Source organism: Stegostoma tigrinum, chromosome 12 (assembly GCF_030684315.1).
Source record: "Stegostoma tigrinum isolate sSteTig4 chromosome 12, sSteTig4.hap1, whole genome shotgun sequence".
NCBI lineage: Eukaryota > Metazoa > Chordata > Chondrichthyes > Orectolobiformes > Stegostomatidae > Stegostoma > Stegostoma tigrinum.
In genome coordinates this window covers 40,150,418-40,173,106 of record NC_081365.1, presented here as the reverse complement: position 1 = coordinate 40,173,106, position 22,689 = coordinate 40,150,418, and the positions used below count along the sequence as shown (strand labels likewise).

Genomic DNA, 22,689 nt, shown 5'->3' with positions numbered 1-22,689 from the left:
TGGAAGTCTGCAAGTTTCCCACGCATTACATAATCTTTGCATGCCAGTGTGTCAGATTGCTCATTTTGACCAAACGGTCGTTCTTTCGTAAATTGACTGCTAATTCTGCATAATTCAGTCCCCATTGCAAAATTTGGAAGCTGCCAAGAATTCACTTAAACAACAGGAAGCATTTGATAGGACTCAAAGCCACTGACAATTACTGGAAATAATGCCAATTTCCTATCAATAGGTATCTGAACAAACCTATCTTGTGGAGATTTAACAAGGAAGCCCACAACTCATCAGAACCCCCACTTCAAAAGGGATGTAGCCAGTAAAATCTGAGATTTGAAAGACCAGAAAAACTATCCTCCTAACCCGACTGGTTTTCAGTAGTATCAGCTTCGTGGATCTGGTTATCAAACCACATGTGAGCCACTGTCATTCGATTCTGCGTTAGTGTTCCAGTCTTGTCAGAGCAGATAGTGGAAGTCGACCCTAGGGTCTCCACAGCTTCAAGATTCTTAACCAAGCAGTTTTTCCGTGCCATACGTTTAGCAGTCAGAGTTAGACACACCTGAAGGGACATAATTGATATTATGAGTAAATTTGACAGACTGCCTGTGTCATGATATATTTCCTGATGTGCCCACAAGTGAAATTATGTCAATAGTCACCTGCTGTCCTGAAAAATGCCAAATGTCCCTTGTATTCCTTTAACTTAAAATACTGGTGGGCTTTTAGCAAAAGAAATAAAACTACAAGACTTTTTATTCATTTCAGAAGAGAAAGGACTTTATGCCTAACTTGCCTGGCCTCCCAAATCTTTTTCTTTCTATTTCTTCCAAAAACACTTTGTAATTACTGAGACAAATGCTGGCTTAGTTCTACAACAGATAGAAAACCCGCTCCGATAGATTCCATCCTACGTGAACCTAAAAATGACCCCACAGCATGCAAGACTATTTCATACCGTGACAGTAGCAAGCAAGCCCTCTGGCACGTTCGCAACAATGATTCCAATCAAGAAGATGACTGCTTCAAGCCAGGTGTATCCAAGGATGAGGGAGAGGATAAAGAAGGTCACACCAAGGAAGACAGCTACTCCAGTGATGATGTGGATGAAATGTTCGATCTCAATAGCGATTGGCGTTCGTCCCACCTCCAGCCCAGATGCTAGAGTTGCAATCCTACCCATGACAGTGCGGTCACCAGTATTGATGGCAATACCTCGAGCAGTACCTATGCAAACAAGGAGCCTAACATCACTATTTTATGAAGATGAAATTGGTTTGCATGGTACCTGTCAAGTCCAAGAGAAGCTTGAGGTGCTCAAAGTTCAATTAAATGCTTGTGTAATTAAATCTCTATTGGACTGCCCATCATGAGCAGCAGTGAAAAATTACATTTTTTAATGAAACTGGTTGACGGATAAAAAGTGGCCAGGAGACCGAGAATTCCATGATCTAAGAAATGCCATGGAGTTTCTGTGCCCATCTTCAGTGATCTACCAAAACAGAATTAGTACTAAATGGTTGGTGGCATAGTTGTAAGGTCACTGGACTGGAATCCAGGTTAACTCCATCCCCTATTCCCAATTCCTCCGCCTCCGCCGCATCTGCTCCCACGATAAGACATTCCACTCCCGCACATCCCAGATGTCCAAGTTCTTTAAGGACCGCAACTTCCCCCCCACGGTGATTGAGAACGCCCTTGACCGCGTCTCCCGCATTTCCCGCGACACATCCCTCACACCCCGCCCCCGCCACAACCGCCCCAAGAGGATCCCCCTCGTTCTCACACACCACCCTACCAACCTCCGGATACAACGCATTATCCTCCGACACTTCCGCCATTTACAATCCGACCCCACCACCCAAGACATTTTTCCATCCCCACCCCTGTCTGCTTTCCGGAGAGACCACTCTCTCCGTGACTCCCTTGTTCGCTCCACACTGCCCTCCAACCCCACCACACCCGGCACCTTCCCCTGCAACCGCAGGAAATGCTACACTTGTCCCCACACCTCCTCCCTCACCCCCATCCCAGGCCCCAAGATGACATTCCACATTAAGCAGAGGTTCACCTGCACATCTGCCAATGTGGTATACTGCATCCACTGTACCCGGTGCGGCTTTCTCTACATTGGGGAAACCAAGCGGAGGCTTGGGGACCGCTTTGCAGAACACCTCCGCTCAGTTCGCAACAAACAACTGCACCTCCCAGTCGCAAACCATTTCCACTCCCCCTCCCATTCTCTTGATGACATGTCCATCATGGGCCTCCTGCACTGCCACAATGATGCCACCCGAAGGTTGCAGGAACAGCAACTCATATTCCGCCTGGGAACCCTGCAGCCATATGGTATCAATGTGGACTTCACCAGTTTCAAAATCTCCCCTTCCCCCAATGCATCCCTAAACCAGCCCAGTTCATCCCCTCCCCCCACTGCACCACACAACCAGCCCAGCTCTTCCCCCCCACCCACTGCATCCCAAAACCAGTCCAACCTGTCTCTGCCTCCCTAACCGGTTCTTCCTCTCACCCCCAGCCGCACCCCCAGCTACCTACTAACCTCATCCCACCTCCTTGACCTGTCCGTCTTCCCTGGACTGACCTATCCCCTCCCTACCTCCCCACCTACACCCTCTCCACCTATCTTCTTTGCTCTCCATCTTCGGTCCGCCTCCCCCTCTCTCCCTATTTATTCCAGTTCCCTCCCCCCATCCCCCTCTCTGATGAAGGGTCTAGGCCCGAAACGTCAGCTTTTGTGCTCCTGAGATGCTGCTTGGCCTGCTGTGTTCATCCAGCCTCACATTTTATTATCTTCTAATATTCTGAACACACGAGTTAAAATCCCAAGTCTGATGGGTGAACTTGAATTCAATTAAAAGAACTGGAATATAAAGCTAGTATAATGGCAACATTTAGGAACAGTTGAATGACATTAATTAAACATCAGGTTCATTAATGTTCTAAGTAAGAAAATCTGCATCCTTACTTGATCTGATTTACACAGGATTCAGACACACAAAGTGTAGTCGACTCTGAACTGCCCTCTGGACAATAATTGCTGATGACCCAAAAGCCACAAACAAAAACAAACTCCTTTGTATAGCATTACAGCAGTCTGATTATATGCTTAGGTCTCAGTATAGCTGAAACCCACAATTTTCTACATCAAAACAGGAGGGCTAGTGCTAAGCCAAGTTTGATTTTCATTGCTTTAACACTCTCAATACTAACAAATGAAACTTCCTCATACCTTCAACACAGTTGGTGGAGAAAAAGGCAATGTTTCGTGTCTCCAGGGGATTTTCACTGGTACAATCAGGGGATCGCGTCTGAGGCTCAGATTCTCCAGTCAACGATGAATTGTCCACCTATATGAAAACATAAAAATGCATTTATTTTTGGGTAGGATCATAATGACTTTGTACAACTGCAATACCAAGTTTACTTCAAGGCTACATTTATATCCTCTGCTTTTTTCAAGGAAAACCTAGAACTCTATCAGCAGCACATAACTGAACCTGCTATCTAGGAATAATTACTGCTGCTTAATAATGTTACCATGTTAATCAGAAAGCAGTTAAATACAGGCTGCATATATTGGCCTCTAATTTATTGTAAAATGAAGCCTGGCCTAGAGATTGTTTTGAATTTGGTTAGCTTGGAGTTTATTCCAATCATACACCCTTTCATTTAAAGAACAGCCCAGGTCAAACTCAAAAGCTTCCGTAAACAGACTTAGTTCATTAATATAATTATGGTAATAAGGACCAGGTGATAAGGCAAGGAGATTATCCTGTCGCAATAGGCATACAAACCTTGCAACCATGAGCTGAGATGATTCGCAAGTCTGCAGGGATCCTGTCACCACCTTTTACTTCCACTAGATCTCCAGCAACTACATGCTCAGCATTGATAGTCATCTTCTCGCCTTCTCGGATAACCAGGGCTTGCTGGGGTAAAGAGAATCAAAATGTGACTGCAGTTTTATAACAATACACACTTTTCATATCAATAACCTTGGTTTCATTGGATCTTAGGTACAACCCACCTGGGGCACCATGTTCTTGAACGAGTCCATAATTTTTGAACTCTTCGCCTCTTGGTAATATGAGAAACAGCCAGTTATTATGACCACGGTAGACAATACAACTCCCAAGTATAACTGCAAAAAATCACGGGATACACATGAGAGAAATATAACAAAACTAAGTTGGCAACATAATATTCAGAGCATAATCTCAACTACAGGTCAGGAAAAGTGTTTTACTCACATTATCATTTGCTGGCTCATCCTCCATTGCAGCTTGAATGCTATATGCCAGAAAGCAAAGTATTGCACCAATCCACAGAAGGATTGAAAAGCCACCAAAAAGCTGCCGACAGAACTTTACCCACTCAGGAGTAGTGGGCGGAGGTGTTAGTGCATTTGGACCATCACGAAGAAGAATCTCTTTGGCACGATTATTGGTGAGACCCTGAAAAGATAAATACCATCAGCACCAAAGAGACAGCCTTCTTTCATACTTTTAAACTTCAATTTTTGAACACTTTCTCTCCTCCAATGGTACAACCTGAGTTCCAAAGGTACCAGATGCCTTCTGATGCTCAACTGTTTATTCTTCACAGACAGACGGATTCAAGCAGTGCCAGTTCACTGTCAGTTAACCCCTAGAATTTCGGTCAGTCCTGATTCTTAAGCCTCATCAAGGAGATACTTGGAATACCAATCACAGGATAACAATAGAAATTAGCTTGGCTAATTTCTCCCTTTAACTAGGAACATTGTGATACTACTTCATAATTTTTGGCAATAATGATTGGGGATTAAATTTGAGATCCTACTGGTCAATCATATTTGCCATTGGTGTTATATTTACTCCATGCTCCTGGAACAATTTAGCCCAGTAGAAAACAGTAATTTCATATTATTTGGACAAAACTTATCAGGACACAAAATATTCAGAAAGAGTTGCTCTTTCTCCTCCTTTCTAGCAAACTCACCAAAGTGATCCCTAGTTAGCTCCAAGCATCTTTGGTTAGTTAACCCTTTGTAGAACATTACTGAGTCTGAGACCTATAATCAAATATTTGCTGCAGAAATAATTATTTTCAATAAAAAGCTAAAATGATATTCTGAAGAGAGGTCACTTCTATTGGGAAGACTGTAAAATCTACTCAACCAGATTCTCAAGTGTCATAACAGTTAATTGGTCCCTGTTTTATCTAACTAGCATTGTTTAACCTGCAAGATTTGTCTTGCTATCTCGAGGAAACTAATCAATTGTTAAATTACAAAATACAACATTCTCACATGGCAGACAGTGACTGAACAATAAGTAAAATTATGGTGAAGTTTAATTAGACATCTTTTGAAGTCCCAATAAATATCAGTGATTATAAAACAACTGACAATACATTACAAAGTGATCTATTAAGATGCCATATCAACAAACTCTCAAACATTGAAACAAAAACAAATTGCTGTTAGAGCCCTGCAGGTCTGGCAGCATCTGTGAAGTTAGAAGTTATGAGGAAGGGTAACCAGACCCAAAATGTTGACACTGATTTTCTTCAGAAATGTTGTCATACCTGCTGAGCTTTTCCAGCCATTTCTATTTCTGATTTAAAGTATCCACAGTTCTTTCAGGTGCAAGTGGCAGTGAGCTGCTTTCTTGAATTGAAGTGCCCATGGACTGTAAGGACACCCCCTGTGCTTCTAGACAGGCAGCTCCAAGATGTGGCAATAATGTGGGTGAAGGAATGATAATATAGCTCCAAGTCAGGACGTTATGCCTTAGAAGAAAACTTAAAGTTGGCTGTAATTAGATATACCTGTTGCTCATCCTTCTATCTCATAGAAATTGCAGGTATGAAAAGTGCCATCAAAAGGAGTTCTGGTGAGTTACTGCACTGCATCTTACAGAGTGTTTTCTGCTGTCACTATGACTAGATGAAGAAGAGGGTGAATGTTGAAGATAGTGGATGCAGTGCCAAGAGGGCTGCTTTGTTTTGTACGTCGAGCTTCTTGAATTCTGTTGTAGTGATGCCCATCCAGGCAAACTACAAACATTCCATTACATTTCTGACTTGTGCCTTGTGTGCAGGGACTGGGGAGGCAGGTGGTGAGTTCTGCATCACAGAATTTTTAAGATTCTGACTCGTTTTTGCAGCCAGTGTTTTTATTTGCCTGGCCCAGTTTAGTTTTAAGTCAATGGACATTCCCTCCCCACAATGCTAGCAGTAGGGAATTCAGTGATAGTAACGTTACAGAATATCAAGGGGCAACGGTTGGATTCTTGGAGATGGGCACTGCCTGGCATTTGTGCACCGAATGTTATCTTCCACTTTTTAGTCCAAGCCTGGATATTATCCAGGTCTTGCTACACGGATTACTTCAGCATTGGCGTTGTCACGAATGGTGCTGAACATTGCATGGTCAGCAAATATTCCCTATTCTGACCTTATGGAGGTGGCATGCCCTCATTGAAGCAGATGAAGGAGATCAGGCCAAAACGCTACCTTGGAACTTTGCGGTGATGCCCTGGGAGTGAGATGATTGCCGTCCAAAACATCTTTCTGCTTGACATGGTTTCAATCAATAGGGAGGTTTTAACAACTTCCGATGACTCCAGATTTGGAAAGGGTCCTTGATGTCATGCTCAGTCAAATGCAGCCTTGATGTGAAGGGCAGTTACTCTTTTGTCCATGACTGAGCTAAGGCTGTAATTAGTCAAAATTCAATCAAACTGAGAATCAGTATATTTGTCCTTTGCAAGTGTCACTTAAGTGCTGTCAATAAACCCTTCTGTTGTTGATTCAGAGTTGACTGACAGGGCAATAGAGTTGGCTAGGCTGGATGTGTCCTGATTTTTGTGGGCAGGATATACCATGGCAATAGGTAGAGATCAGTACTGTAGATATATTGGAACTGCACAGCTGTCTAAGGGTGTAGGCTAGCTCAGGAGAACAGGTCGTCAGTACAATTGCAGGAATGTTTTCAGGGCCCGTAGCCTGCTCAATATCCAATGCTTTCTTAATATCACACAAAATAAATCAAATTTACAGAAGACTGGCATCTGGGACTCCATCTGTTGAAATTGTCAATCGTTTTAGAGTTCTCAGAAGGTATTACAAGCATTTCAACTCTTCTGCAAAAAAAAGTCTGCAGGACCAAACAGGAAATGACCTGTAATACAAGTTTCAGAAATCCAAATCACCAGACCAAAAGATCTTATTCATGGCTGAAACTGCTGACATAAACTTTAATGTTCATGTGATTCTTCAGGGAAGAGGATACAATGACTTTGAACTCCTGAATTCTCATATCATAGCCTAAAATGAATTAAATAGGCAGCTTTCCTTAAATCAACAAAGCTTACTGTTTAGCGAGACAAATAGCAGCTCTTGAAATTAGATAACATTATTTTGTAATTAGGCTGGCTTAACCTGCCCACCTCAATATTAAAAGTCAAAGGATTCTGTAACACCCATCATGAGATCATACTAAGCCTACTTCAAACCAGTGGCGTTGCTAACTACAATTTCTGTGACATTACTGATACTCTAACTGGACTACAGCACCAAAATCTCTCTCAAACTCACAATAAAACAGAATATTCTCATTACATCAAATAGTCATACAGCATGGAATAATAGATCATTATCAATATTTGACTGGTGCACAAAACAGATCCCCCTCCAGATGCCAACCCTACAGAAGAACACAACTGAAAATGAAGGACAGGACATTCTCCAAATGAGATGGCTCTTGAAAGTGTTAGCAGACTTTTTATTAACCAGCACCTACAGGGCCAGGAGTGTGCTGGTTGATCAAATATGCTGGATAATCCAACAGTACGCATACACCTAAGAGACCCTGATGAAGTAAAGCTTCAGGTCATCAATATCCCTCAAAACAAAAAAATATCAATGGAAAAACATCAACTCACCTCCCAAAATCATTCTAAAAACTCAGCAAGTAACGGAAAAGCAATGCAGGGGTATACACACAGTTAGACTCTATTTACGGCATAAACACTTGGACATCATGGCAGATTGTGATTTTTGAGGTCTATAATTTTGCCAGGTTACCAAGGGTGCCAGTTCAGAAGGTTAAGATAAAGTCTGCTGTATTCAAGTTTGCACTGTGGTCACTCGGGGAAGGTAAAAGAAGAGCTTCAATGCCTGTAGAATCTGGCAAGGTTTCTTTGAAAACAACTGGAATGCATTTGTTCTGACATTAAAGAAGTGTCCTAGATTCTGGAGAGACTCCAACATAAAGCCACAATATAACAAACCAGAACTAGGCTAAAATTAAATGGACTTAAGTGCTGAGTAGGAAATAAAGAGGCTTCAGAGGGACCTAGACAAAGTGAGTGAGTGAGCAAACACATGGCAGATAGAGTATAATGTGGCTGAGTGTGAAATTGTGCACTTCACTGTGTAAAACAAAATGGCAGGGCATTAAATGATAAGATTGGGAACTATTATGTACAAAGGGATGTGGGTGCCCTCATACACTGGTCATTGAAAGCAAGTGTGCAGGTGCAGCAAGTGGTTAGGGAGGCAAACGGTATGCTGGCTTGAGTTGCAAAAAGGTTTGAAATACAGAAACATGAAAATCTAAATGCAGTTGTACAGGGCCCTGGTGAGGTCATGCCTGTAGTATTCTGCACAGGTTTGATCCTTACCCATTAACATGTAAGCTTGCCACAGAGACTGCAAAGATTTATAAGACTAACTTCTGGGATGGCAGGTTTGTCCAGTGAGGAGAGATTAAGTTAGCTGGGTCTGTATTCACTGGACTTCAGAAGAAAGATGGGATCTTAGAATCACAGAATCCCTACAGTGTGGAAACATGCCACTCGGCCCAACAAGTGTCACACCCCATCTGAACAGCATCCCACTCGGACACATCCTTGTAACCCTTTCTCTGTAACCCCGCATTTCCCATGTCCAGTCCACCTAGGTTACACACCCCTAGACACTACAGGCAATTGAGCATGGCCTATCCACCTAACCTGCATATCTTTAGACTGTGGGAGGAAACCAGAGCACCCAGCAGAAACCCATGCAGACATGAGGAGAACGTGCAAACTCCCACAGTCACCCGAGGATGGAATTGAACCCAGATCCCTGGCTAACCGCTGAGCCACCGTGCTGCCCCACTGCCATCTCAATGACAAAATTTTGACCAGGACTGCATGGACTGAATATAGGGGTGATGTTCCCCTAGCTGGGTCCAGAATAAGGGAACATGCAGGTCACTTTAGACGGGTAAGGGGAAATTTCTTTACTCAGAAGGCAGTGAGCCCACGGAATTCTTCGTCACAGAAAACTGCGGAAATTGAAGTTACTAAATACATCTGAAATAAATTTCTCGAAGCTAACTGTTTTAAGGCATATGGGGAGAAAGGAGCATGGCACTGGGATTGAGGATCAACCATGATCATGCTGAATGGCGGAGTGGACTTGATGGGCCGAAAATTCTACTTATGCCTGTATTTTCTGTTTCTACGCATTGCATCATTCAAGAAACTAAGGAGACCAATTAATACTAACATCTATTATTTGGAAAATGCTAAAATCCATTTGCAAGATAGTAACATATTTAGAAGGTCATACTACAATCAGGCAAAGTCAATGTAGTTTAGTAAAACAGAAATTGTGTTTGACAAATTTATTAGAATTCTCCAAGAGCATAACAAACAAGAGTAAATTAAGGGAAATCAGAATACAGTGCACCTGGATTTCCAAAGGGGTTTTAATTCAGTGCCACAGAAAAGGTAGTTGCACAAGTGGTGTTGGGGAGTGATACACTCGTGTGGATACAGGATTAGCTAATTAACAGGAAAACCAGTCAGGATAAATAGGTTATTTTCAGGTTCACAGACTAAGGAGTGCTGCAGGGATCAGTACTGGGGATTGAATAACTTATGATCTAGGTCAATGACTTGGATTAGGCACTGTACTGTGGACAATTTTGATGGTACAAAGATAGGTATGAAACAAGGCATGAGGACTAAATACTGACTGCAAAGTTGCAGCACAGATCAGTGTACTTATATGTGAATCACAAGACATCAACATGCTGCTACAGCAAACAATTAGACAAATGGAATGGTGGTCTTTATTTCAAGGGGACAGTGGAGAAAATTAAGGCAAGTTCCTTAAAACTGTACAGAGATTGTGAAATTGCACCTAGGCATACATATTTGAAATTCCCTCATTAAAGGAGTGCTTTTGTTGTTGGATACAGTTTAGCTAAAGTTTACTTGGCTGATCTCTGATGTTGGAATGAGGAAGGAACGATTGAGCAGAATGGAATAATATGTTCAGCAGAGTTTAGAAGAATGAAGGGTGGTCTCATGGGATGAAGACTCTGAAAGGGCTTTCCAGGGTAGATACTCAAAAGAAGTTTACTCTGATGGTGGAAATCTAGAACAGGGACACAGCTCAAGAACAAAGGGGCTCCCCTCAAAAACAGAAAAGAGGAGGAATTTCTTCTGAGGGTCATAAAACCTAAAGGAGGCTGTATCATTCAATATTCTCAGTGCGGAGTTAAGATAGACTATTGATCGACATAGCAGTCGAGGATTAGGAGGGAGGAGAGTTAGGTTTAAGGCCACAATTAGATCAACGATGATTTTAGTGAACTGTAGAGAAGGGACAGGCTGAATGGCCTGCTCCCATCCTACCTCTTAGGATCTGATGAAAGGGATGGAATTTGCAGTGAAAGTTGAAAATGCCAATTGTGAACTTCCCAATATTTAAATTTAAGGGAAACTGCCACTCAGCCTGAAAAAAATGCCTTAGACAAGCAACCAAACAGTACAGAGATAGAAATAGTGTGCTTAAGAATGCAAAACAGAAATGTTATCTTTTAAATTTGTGTTCACAGGATATTGGCATTGCTGAGTAGGCCAGCACTTCTTTCCAATCTTCAGAGGTCCTTAAATGCTGGTCAGGTGCCTTCTTGAGCCATTACAATCTGCAGGGTGTAAGGATGCTCAGTGCTGCTAGACAGGCAGTCCCAGATTTTGATCCAGTATTAGTGAAGAAATGGAAACACTGCCTACACCCAGTGTGCGGCTCAGAGGGGAAACTGAAAGTGTTGCTCTGCTGCATCTGTTGCCCTTGTTTTTTTGGGTGGTAGAAGGCATGACTTTGGAAGGTGCTGTTGAAGGAACCTGGGTGAGTCGCTGCTATGCACCTGCTAAGTAGCACTGCTGCCACTGTGCATTACTGCTGATAGGAGTGAGATGTTGAAAGTTGGGGTTGGACTGCCAATTAATCCGGCTACTTTGTCCTAGGTGATGTTGAGCTTCCCAAGTATTGTTGGTGGATCACCCAGGCAGGTAAATTAATCAGAATTCATCATATTCCTGCCTTGTTTCTTAGAGGTAGTAAACAAGAATTAGGGTGAGTTATTTGCTACATAATTCCAAGCCTACGAGCTTCACTTCGTAACCACAGTGTTTATATGGTTCAGTTTTTGGGTTGATGATAACACCGTAGATGCAGACCGTGAAAGATTCAGTATTTGTAAAACCACTATGTCAGTGGGTGATGGTTAGATTGTTGAAGATGGTTATTGCCTGGCATGTGTGGGGCACAAACATTACTGCCCACTTTTCAGCCCTAGCCTGAATGTCGGTTAAGTCCTAATGCCAGTAGACACTGACTGTAGTTTGAAGACATACAAATGGCGCTGAATATTTGTGTAATTGTCAGCGAATGACCCCTCTTCTGGCCTTGTAATGGAGGGAAGTCATTGATGAAGCAGCTGAAGATGCTTGGTCCTCAGACAGTACACTGAAGAACTGGTGCAGCGATATCTTGGGGGCGCAATGACTGACCAACAACCAATTTGCCTTCATGCAAGGGATAACTCCAACTGGCAGATATACATGAGCCTACATTATTGATACCCATTGATTCCATTTTTATTAGGGAGATAATTATGATTCTCTGTTGCTGGAGATGACTAATTCTGTGCCACAGAATAACTAAGTGCAGAGACTAAACATCACATATCGGAAACAAAGACACAGAAAATTACACAGCACCATTAAATCCCATACCTGAGTCAAGTCTGTACCATATTTGCGTGTAAGTTCCTCCAAATTGAGTTTATGATCATCCTGGAACAGGAAAGGCAAGCATTAGAAAACTTCAAAGGTTCCATTTAGATCAGGTAGACAATGAAGTTTACATGATCAAGAAAAAGAAAATCTGTTATTTACCAATGCCACTTCTTTCTTGAGTTCATCCATATCCTTTTTCTTACTTTTCTTATCTTTCTTTTTGGATTTGGTAGCATTTTCTGATGTTGCCGCAGGCTCATATTTGTCACTTGCCGTCTGTATGAAAAACATAAGTTTATTATATGCATGCATACACAGAAAATATCACATCTAGGACCTGGAATCAACAAGAACTATTTATAAGAATTTTAAAACTACAATGCTTTTGTTTAAGATACACAAACAATAATTCAAGACCAGCTTAAATCAGCCCTGCTTGAACACCGCTGATAGCCTCTTTGAAGCTAAGCATACCGGTCAGACCAGTTTGTTCATTCCACTCAATGAAATGCACTTGGCATACTCAAGTGTTTGCTAGCTTTTCCCTGGAATTCAATTGTAGCTACTGCGATACATCACTCTCCTCATGGGGAGCAAATCAACAGAAATTACTGACAGTTATGCTGCCTGCTAACCACCTCTGTTCAGATTACAAAGATCCTCTGCTTTATAATGATATTTCTTTACAATTTGTGAAGAAAAGCAAAGGCAATGGCTTCAGTTTTCCTAATATTTAATTGGGAGAAATTTCCGCTCATCCAATATTAGATTCTGAAAAAATAAGACAGAGGTGGTGGAGTCCAGACTGGTGAAACTGAGCAATGCTGCTGGCTCATCAAACCTATGTATTTTGGATGACACCAAATGATGGTGTTTAGATGAGAAATAGAAGGCGGGTCAAGGGTAGATTCTGCCGGAAACCCAGAAAATACAATATAAAGTGAGGAAAAAATATCGCAACTGATTTTCTAACTGCAATTTTATAAAGGACTGGAACCAAGCAAGGCCAGTTCCATTTAACTGGGTGACACGAGTAATGGAAAAGGAGGGCATGATCAAGAGATTGTGATCAACCAACGACATTTGCACTGTTATCCAACCAAACTGGAAAAATGATTAACAACTAACATGAGGCCCAAAAGGAAATAAGTGTTCAACAGTTCGCGCAGAATAGGTTCAGAGGAACAGACCCACAGGCAGAATAGCAGATTGAAGATGGGGGCTGCAGGAAACGGGAAAGAATCTATAAAAGCTGTCAATTCCAGCTAGGAAGCCAAAGGACAAAGGCTCAATGGGTTAAGTAAGGACAAAAGCAGAGATAATTGAACAAAGGTCGACATCTTTGAACGAAAAAGAAAGTGCATAAGCTTCTTCTCAGTTGTTGGTGGGGGACAGAAAGGAGAGCAATTTAAAAATATCGTTAGTGGTGAAAAGCGAAGCTACAAATTATATTTGCATTCCTTGCTGTCCATGAATACCTAAACCAATGGCTCACCAATTTTGCGCAAGTTCCGCTTTTAGGGGATCCAAAATGAGAGAAATATTAGACAAAGACTTAATGTGAAAAGACAAGAGTTCCAAGGGGACAACTATATTAGAGATGGAGGAGAGCTTATGATTTAGTATATTGGTTAGATGTAATTAAATTACTTAGTGGAATAAAATGCACACTTGTGTATTTCTGTTGTTTTGGGCTGAGGCTTTAGTTTGAGTGCGTGCAAGAATAAAGAACAGCCATAGAATGACTAACAGAAGGACATTAAGCTGGGAGCAATGGGATTAAATATTGAAAATAAAAACTTTTTTTGGATCCTAGCTTCAGTCAGTTTAAAAACTCCTGACTGTGGACCACTGGATTGAAAGCATTACATAACATTTGCTCTGCAACATTGTTTACCATTAAACTGAAAGGAAAATGTCAAATGTTAACAATGAGTTTGTATTTTTCATCCCCGCAGACTGCTTTTTCCATCATCTTTTTATTCAGCAGTGTACACTCCTAGCTGTGGTTCCACTGGGTTTAATTAATGTAAAACAACACCCTCATTCACTAGTCAGACTCCAGCAAACAAGGTTACTCAGGATGCAACATATGCAGGATACAGAGGATGTACCTGAAATATTAACTCTTTATAAATGTGGGGTCAGTGGCATAATGGATAGCACACCTGACTACAGATCAGGAGGTTGTAAGTTTAACCCCTACCTGGCTCATGTGCAGTTCACAATTTCTTTGGGGCAGCACAGTGGTTAGCACTGCTGCCTCACAGCACAGGGTTCGATTCCACCTCAGGCAATTGTGTGTGGAATTTACACATTCTTCCTGTGTCAGTGTGGGTTTCCTCTTGGTTCTCTGGTTTTCTCCCACAATCCAAAGATGTGCAGTCTAGGTGACTGGCCATGCTAAATTGACCAGAGTGTTCAGGGATGTATAGATTATGGGCATGGGTCTGGTCAGGTCAGGATGCTCTGAGTGTCAGTGTAGATTTCTTGGGCCGAATGGCCTGTTTCCACATTGCAGGGATTCTATGAGATCTTCTATGAGTTATGTTGCTACAACAGTCTTTATTCAGGACCCAAGCCAGTCTTCACATTTCTGGTGGTGTTTTAGTGACTAAAACTGCTGAGCTGCAGTCTTATTCAACATCCAGATCTCTTATGCTGGGAACTGTCTCAGGATTTAATTTACTCAGATGTAAAATACTACTGTATGCAGTTAAATGAGTAGCCTATTTCACCTGCTCGAGAAAAACAAGTTAAAACAGGATCCACCCCCTAAGGACAGGAATTTCTGCACTGGAGAACGTATTAAAACATACATTTTTTTCTTTGTTTCAGGGGATTTGGGCATAGCTAGAGATCATCATTTGTTGCCCATCCTTAACTGACTTTAAATGGAATGGCTTGCTCAAATACTTGAGGGGACAGTTGAGAGTCAACAACACTGCTAAGGGTCCACAGTCACATACAAGTCAGTTCAGGTAAGGATGGCAGATTTTCTTTCATAAAGGACAATGAACCAGATGGGTTTTTTATGACAATGGTTTCATGGTCAGCATTAGAATACCTTTCAAGTCCATATTTTTTCTCCTCTATTGGATTAATTATGCCACTTTGCAACTTTCATTCCATATCAAAAGTTACAGGACTATAAGTGACCATTCCACCGTTAAGCATTTTCATGATTCAATTAAATCATGAGAATCTCTATCAAAATTCCAGTTTATTGTTTTTATATTCTATTAATTATTACCCATATTGTAGAAAAAAGTCAATCACACACCAAATCTCCAACAATTTGACCACATTATAACAAGTATAGCAAAATTATGACCTACACAATGAAGTGAAATTAGAACAAGTCTCACTGAAGAAAAAAGTAACCCACTGTACCAAATTGCAAAACTATGCTAAAAGTCAACACTGCTACTGCCTGGTATCTCAGAACAGCAGCATCTGCCAAATAAATTAGAATTTGAATACAGCAGTCATGTTCTTCATATTTACAAGTTACTCAGACATTGAGCTAAATGGAAAGGTAGTGGGAATATCCAGTACTTTGTTTTTAATATTAATCAATTCAATTGGACTGCGTTATTTGAGTAAAATTTCGGTACAGATTTGTTATTTAAAGAAGAAAAATATCACTAAGACAAACTGCCCTCAATATCAGCACTAGACACAAGGAAATTTTAATCTCTGGCTAGACTGCATAAGTTATAATTATTTTTTCGCAAGTTGCAATTTTCACTGCTTCAGTCTAAACATGAGCTTTCTCAACAGATACTTACAGATAATAGCTAAAAGTTTTGGAAACTGCAACCTCTGAAACTTTGAATACATAAACGTCTTAAACAAAAGAAGTTGAAATAGGCAAACTTTGATAGAACAGTGGCCACATGGCACTAAAACGTTGACCATCTCCCTATTCTCACATTAGATGCAGAACCTTAATTTTACCTCCCACCACCCCCACAAAAAAGTCAATACAGAACAAGGGCCGTTATGGCACAGTGGCAGGTTCAAGTCCCATCTGCTTCAGTGGTGTGAGATTTATACACACAAAAATTAGTTCAGAAGTAAGGTTTGAGGCACAACAGTAGTATCCATCACACCCCCATTTGAATACATGATTCTATAGGGAATTTTATCTTTGAGAAATGAAAGGTTTAGCCAACAGTACAGATTCCAAAATTTCTACACAGCGGCAGACATGCAACTAATTTTATGCAGAAGTGAGCCAATAGCTTCAGTAATGTCAGCATGCACTGTTAAGTACCAGATCACAATACAAGTGGGTGCACATTAGAAACTTAAATTGTCAGTTCCATGGTACATTGCCTTCTAGTTGCTAAGTTGACAGAACAGTACGTCCAATGAACACACCAATTTTAAAAATTAGTCTTTGACACCTGTGGCAACACGCAAATGTAAAATGTTAGAAGTATCAGTGTCGCCAAGTTTCAACATAGTCTGTAATATCTGTCCTGATTCAACTGACATCAGTTCCATTTAGCAGCCCATTTAAAGAATCGGAGGGCATAGTCTCAGAATTAAGGGGCGCCAATTTCCGACCGAGGCGTGGAGGAATTTCTTCACTCAGAGGGATAACTGTCGTTAAAACGACTTACAGCAGACAGCTGTGCGAACAAAGGTTTGTGCACATATGTTTAAGGCCAAAACAGACAGATTCATGATTAGTAGGGAATGACAGATTATGGGAATAGGACAGGAGAACAGACTAAGGGTGTCAGATCAACCATGATTCTGTTGAATGGCAAAGTGAGCTTGAGGGCCGAATGGATTTCGCATGGTCTTATGGCACAGTCGTAATGTCTTTACCTCTGAGCCAGGAGACCAGGGTTCAAGTACAAACTGCTCCAGAGATGCAAAATAACATCTGAATAGGTTCATACAAACAGAATTATAGTCATTAGCAAACAAAAACCTTGAATTGGAATCACATTTCCATGTCTAAAAACCAAAGCTTTGAGATTAATATTTTAGGCAAAATTTGACTAAGTCCCATTTGAGCCCAAAAGACAACTGCAATGGAGTAAAACAAACCATTAAGTGTCTAAATATTTTAAGTATTTACTTTCTTTGAATTTATTTATTTCAATTGAATTAAATCAGTAATAGGAAATTTCCAAAGTGAGATTTCTTAACCTCAAATGGAGTTTCAGGGACAGGATTTTGGGGTCACAAGTTTGAAGGCAGCAACAATGGCCACCAAATTTGCAATAAAGTTTGATAGCTGCAAGGCCACATTAATTGTATAAGATGCCTGGTTGGGCTTCTCTGTTTCATCTGTGGGTGCGGCTTCAAACTTTGTTCCAAGGTCCCAGGTCTGCTACAATCACAACTTGTAAATAGGTATTTAGTGCCTTTTTCAGGACAAAGTCAGAATTCTTGAAACCACCCCATCTAGATTTTCACTTTGGTATCATGTAGATGGAATCATATTGGGGAAAGATAACCTCTCCAGATTCTGTTTGCAAATGCTCGGGCATGGATCCTGAAAAACCAGGGCTAACATTTACACTTGCGTATGCAGTGCATACAGTAAGAGTTACAAAGCTCTCCAAAAGATCCCAGATAAAATTTAGCAAATGTTAATTTAAACAAATGAGCTGAGGGTGCAAGTGATGCTGAAATATGCAAACTATAATGTTTCATGGAAAAAGTATGCTGGATAGTGCTTACAGGAATTTCAGAGAATGTGAAGAATGCTATATCAATCAAAGATCCTTCCTTCATTTCAAATGCAATGTTGATCCTACATCTTTGTAACATTCCTTTTTCCAAGGCATCTTTCTGTACAAATCAAATGCAAGTTTGACAGAGTAAACATCCAAGGGTCAGTAACAAAGTGTCTGGAAAAGCTCAGCCCTAAGGAAGGGTCACCAAACCCGAAACATTAACTGCTTTTTCCCTTCACAGATGCCACCAGACCTGAGTTTTTCCAGCGACTTTGTTTTTGTTCCTGATTTACAGCATCCACAGTTCTTTCGGTTTTTATCCAAGGGACATTATTATGTTGAAGCAGGATAACTTAGAAACAAACTGGCTTTTAGCAAGTTATCCAATCATCTATCACCAGTGAGGAGTGGAGACACACAACAGTTTAATTGTCTGATATGTACACATACACAATTTCCCAACAGGGGGTATTGAGCAATTATGAAGAGTGGACAATACTGTTAACCCAGCCTAGGAGTCCAAATACTTGCATCATCAAGTCACAGCTAAGATTAACCAACTTCAGACACAAATATCGGTACAAATTTACTATGTAACAAAACTTCATTTCAACCCATTCACAACTGTGACTGTGCAAGCTTGAGGTTACCAGTAACTTTCATTGCTTTATAACACCACAAACGATGACAACACTGACGAAAACCATTCACTTCATGCCACCCTTTCTGGGGAATATCTAATTAACCCTTGCTCTTTCTCCTTAACTCTATTTTTCTCCTTCAACAGCTCATGCAAATTTCCTTATGAAAATTAGTATTAAATATGTTTTCACTACCGTTTTAAGGCAGTATATTCCAGATTGCACCTCACTTTGTAAACAAATGCTTTCTCAGGTCACTTCTGGTATTTTGCCAACACCTTAATTCTGTGGCCTCTGGTTATTGACACTGCCACTAGAAACAGTTTATCCTTATTTAAAAAGGACATTGGCATAAAGTAGGAAACTAGAGACCAGTTAGTTTGACCTTTGTAGTGGGTAAGCTGCTGCAGTCAATCTTAAAGTGTGGGATACTGAACCTGGCGGCAGTGGTGGGTGAGGGAGAGGAGAAGCTCAATTCATACAAGTATCACCCATGAAGGGCAAGTTGTTCTTGACAAACTCAGTTCTTCGAGAATGTAAATCAGCCACATGGATAATGGAGATCCAATTGGTGTAGTACATTGAGGCTTCCAGAAGGCAATTAACAAGGTGCCATATAAAAGAATGCTCAAGGTGGTTAGATCCCTTGGGGTTAAGAGTAGAGGTCTGGCATGGATAGAGGACTGGCTGACTGACAAAGTGGAGAGTCAGGATAAATGGGTCCTTCTCTGGATGGTGAGCTGGAACTACTGGGATGCTGCAGGATTCCAATTCTTGGATCTCAACTATTTATACAATCTATACAAATGATAAGCAAGCAGGGACAGGTATACCATGTCAAAAAGGATTCATGGATGAAACTAAAATTGACAGGGAAGTGGACTGTAGTGAGGAGATAAAGAGTTTACAGATGGATATTGCTTCAGAGATAACAGGAACTGCAGATGCTCGAGAATCTGAGATAACAGGGTGTACAGCTGGATGAACACAGCAAGCCAAGCAGCATCAGAGGAGCAGGAAGGCTGACGTTTCGGGCTTAGACCCTTCTTCAGGAATGGATTTTCATGTGGATTAGTGTAAGGTTGTCTATTTTGGCTGGAAAAGTAAGAGCAAATGATTATTTTAAATTATTATTCAAAGGATGCCATGCAGAGGGAACTGGGCACCTTTGTGCATGATTCACAGAAAGTGAGAATGCTGATACTGCACATAAGGCCAAATTACTGCAAAACAACTGGATCATAGAAGTGAAGAACTGTGATACAATTATACAAGGCGTTGGTGAGACTACACCTGTAATATTGTGTCCAATTTTGGTCTCCTTACTGGACAGAGGATGGGACGGCACAGGACGAGATTCACCAGGTTGATTCCAGAGATGAAAGGGCTGTCATATGAAGAGCAGTTCAATAGCTTTCGCTCGTGTTCACTGGAGTTCAGAAGCATGAGGAGGAATTGATTGAAATATATAAAATGCTAAAGAGGATTCATTAGATGGATATTGAACAGATGTTCCCCGTTTATGGGACAGTCTTGAACAAGAAGTCAGAGGTGTGGAGTGAGAGGATGTAGGTTCAAAACCAAGATGAGGAGAAACTACTCCTAAGGATTGTGAATCTATGGAACTCAATGCCCCAAAAGTGCAGTGCAGGCCGAAGCAATCAACAGATCCAAGAAATTAATGTGTGCCTGATGAAAAGCAAGAGAAAAGGATATTGGAGCTGGCAAGTGCGACGGGCACCAGGACAAGATCAGTCATGACCATATTAAATGGTGGACTGGGCACAAAGGGCTGAATTGCGTACTCGCAATCCTAATTCCTACAGTCCTATCTTCCTTACTTATTCTATCATGATTTTGAACACTTCCATGAAATCTCCTCAAACTTTGCAGCAGTTTGAAGGAAACCACTCCAGCTTCTTGAATTTTTACTAAAAGTTAAAGACTCCTTCCCTTGGATCATTCTGGTAAACCACTTAAGCATCACTTCTACAGCCTTAGCATTTTCCTGTAATATAGTGGACAAAACTGAACATCATGCATTATAACTGTGCAGTCATATTTTTAGCAACTGAACCACTGGCAGAGGCTCAAGTACTTCACTCTTGGGGTGACACAGTAACATATGTAAGTCTCAATTTCTTCCTCCTTTACACAAAATACTCACAATGGGAAATGCTCAGGTTACAAGTGCTTTTCACTGCCCTTGAGAAGATGGTGGTAAACCACTTAGCACATACCCTGGACCTTCCATAATATTGCCCGATTTGGTCACTGAAACCCTCATCCATGCTTTGATTACCCCCATCCTCAATTATTCCAATTTACTCATCCTGGCTTGTATCTCATCTTTGCCCTCCATAAACTAGAATTCTTTCAAAACTTCAACAGATTGCATCCAAATTCAAAGCAAGCCCCATCATCACTCATCATTCCTGTGCTTGCTGACCTCAACTGGTCCCTGGTTGTCCAACAGATTTTTAAAAATTCTTGTTTTATATTTTAATCTGACCCACCAGACCTACAATATTCACATTCTGCAAACCTTGAACAGTGATTCGTTTTCCATTTCACATTCCTTTTCCTCCCACAGTATGTTGCAATACCTTCCAATGGTCAGACTCCAATCATTCAAATTCCTGTCACAAAAAACTTAGGCCTACCTCAATGTCTACATCTAGTGCAGAATCCTCTGTCCTGATTTCTACTTGCCTCAGTCTTTCCCAGCTGACATTTTCTCACAAAATATCTTTTAGAAATATTAAACTATACAAAACCAAGTTCTCACCGTTAAAAAGATTTATTTCAAATACTTAGGACATGGTACATACGCACCTAACTATTCAAGTAGATATGTCTTGAGCAAATAATTCAATTACCATCATTTGAACAATTTAGCATGAAAATTTGAGAACAAACAAAAATCTTGCTTTCTATGAAATGCTAATACTTGAAAGCAAACTGGACAATAACTAGCAAAAAAATTCACAACGGCAGCAGCATTTCATTAAGGTCAAGAACTTGTGTACAAACAGGTAATGTTCATTATACCCAAACAAATAATTTTGGACAAATACAGTTTGGAAATATCAGTCTGTAGTCTCACTCCATACACCATTTACAGGCCAAGTTTAAAGATGCCCTTTTATTTTAAAAGTTAGGTCACCTCCACTGCAATGTCAGCTCTTTTTGGGTAAGGACCATAGCAGCACCAGTATGAATCACCACCCTCTTCCTGTCTTTGAACAGTTTGCACTGTACAAACTTGTTCATGTTCAGTCCAAACCACACCCAATACAATGGAGATAAATTGCCGTGAAATTTAACCAAAGGGGCTTTTAAAAGGTTGGTCATTTAAGTGGTTTTCTGATTCATTCATGATATGCTTATTGGATTAAGACAATGAACAGAACGCTAGTTAATTTTTTTTGTTTTTGACCTAAAACAACTTAAACACGTGAACAAAGGGAATTATAATTCGCCTGGTCAAGAAGTCTGACAAACTTTGAAACTGTTCTTACATGCAACAGCAACCAAGTGAAAACATTGTAATTGGTGCTTTGCCAAAAACATCATGGGAACTTCTACTACAATCTCTTCATTATGCCCCTTAACTCTCAAAAAAGCTTGGGTGGACCTGCTTTACTCTGATTAAAAAAATGTCCACAGAGAATGTTTGGAAGGTATCAGTTTTGGGGTGTGCTGGGTCAGTAGCAGTATTTAATCCACATTTAGCAATGTATATACCAATCCTGAAGTGCAAGACAATAATAAACACGTAGATACTTCTTCCTTCATGCATTTTTCCTGCTAGGTCTACCACATAGCTTCTACTCAAAGATTATTTATATTTTGTGGACAATAAATAGTTGCCAAATGCCTCACTTTTCAGTTGCCCAATTCAGACAACTCAGCCTGATAGCTTTCAGTAAAATTAGAAGGCAATTATTTTTCACCTTTATATCTGACCTTTCTCCATTTGAAATATAAAAGCAGCAGCTGCTTGTAGTTTAATCTGGGCATTGATTATTTTTCATAACAGGTTAACAAACTAAACATGCATATAAACAAGAGTTGCAGCCTAGCCTACACTTTTCGGCTGTAAAACCAAATATAGTATGCATTTCCACATTGAACTAACTCTAAAGGTTCTTCAGTTGATTGGTACCAATCCATCAACTCAAAGTAGTTTCCAAAAATTAAATCAGGAGATACGTTAATTATCCTATTGAGATATTTCTGAAATTTGATTAACATAAATTT

The 22,689-nt window shown here is 40.6% G+C and overlaps 1 protein-coding gene across 1 annotated transcript in view; it reads right to left on the bottom strand.

Moving 5' to 3' along the window:
- Positions 1-22,689, bottom strand: part of LOC125457294 (sodium/potassium-transporting ATPase subunit alpha) — a 44,268-nt gene that overhangs the window by 14,670 nt on the left and 6,909 nt on the right. The window contains exons 2-9 of the mRNA XM_048541316.1: positions 12,243-12,359; positions 12,081-12,140; positions 4,269-4,472; positions 4,046-4,159; positions 3,813-3,947; positions 3,248-3,365; positions 956-1,224; positions 361-559 (exon numbers count right to left, since the gene is read on the bottom strand). Of these exons, the coding sequence (XP_048397273.1) occupies positions 361-559; positions 956-1,224; positions 3,248-3,365; positions 3,813-3,947; positions 4,046-4,159; positions 4,269-4,472; positions 12,081-12,140; positions 12,243-12,359 (1,216 nt within the window). The remainder of the gene's footprint in view (positions 1-360; positions 560-955; positions 1,225-3,247; positions 3,366-3,812; positions 3,948-4,045; positions 4,160-4,268; positions 4,473-12,080; positions 12,141-12,242; positions 12,360-22,689) is intronic.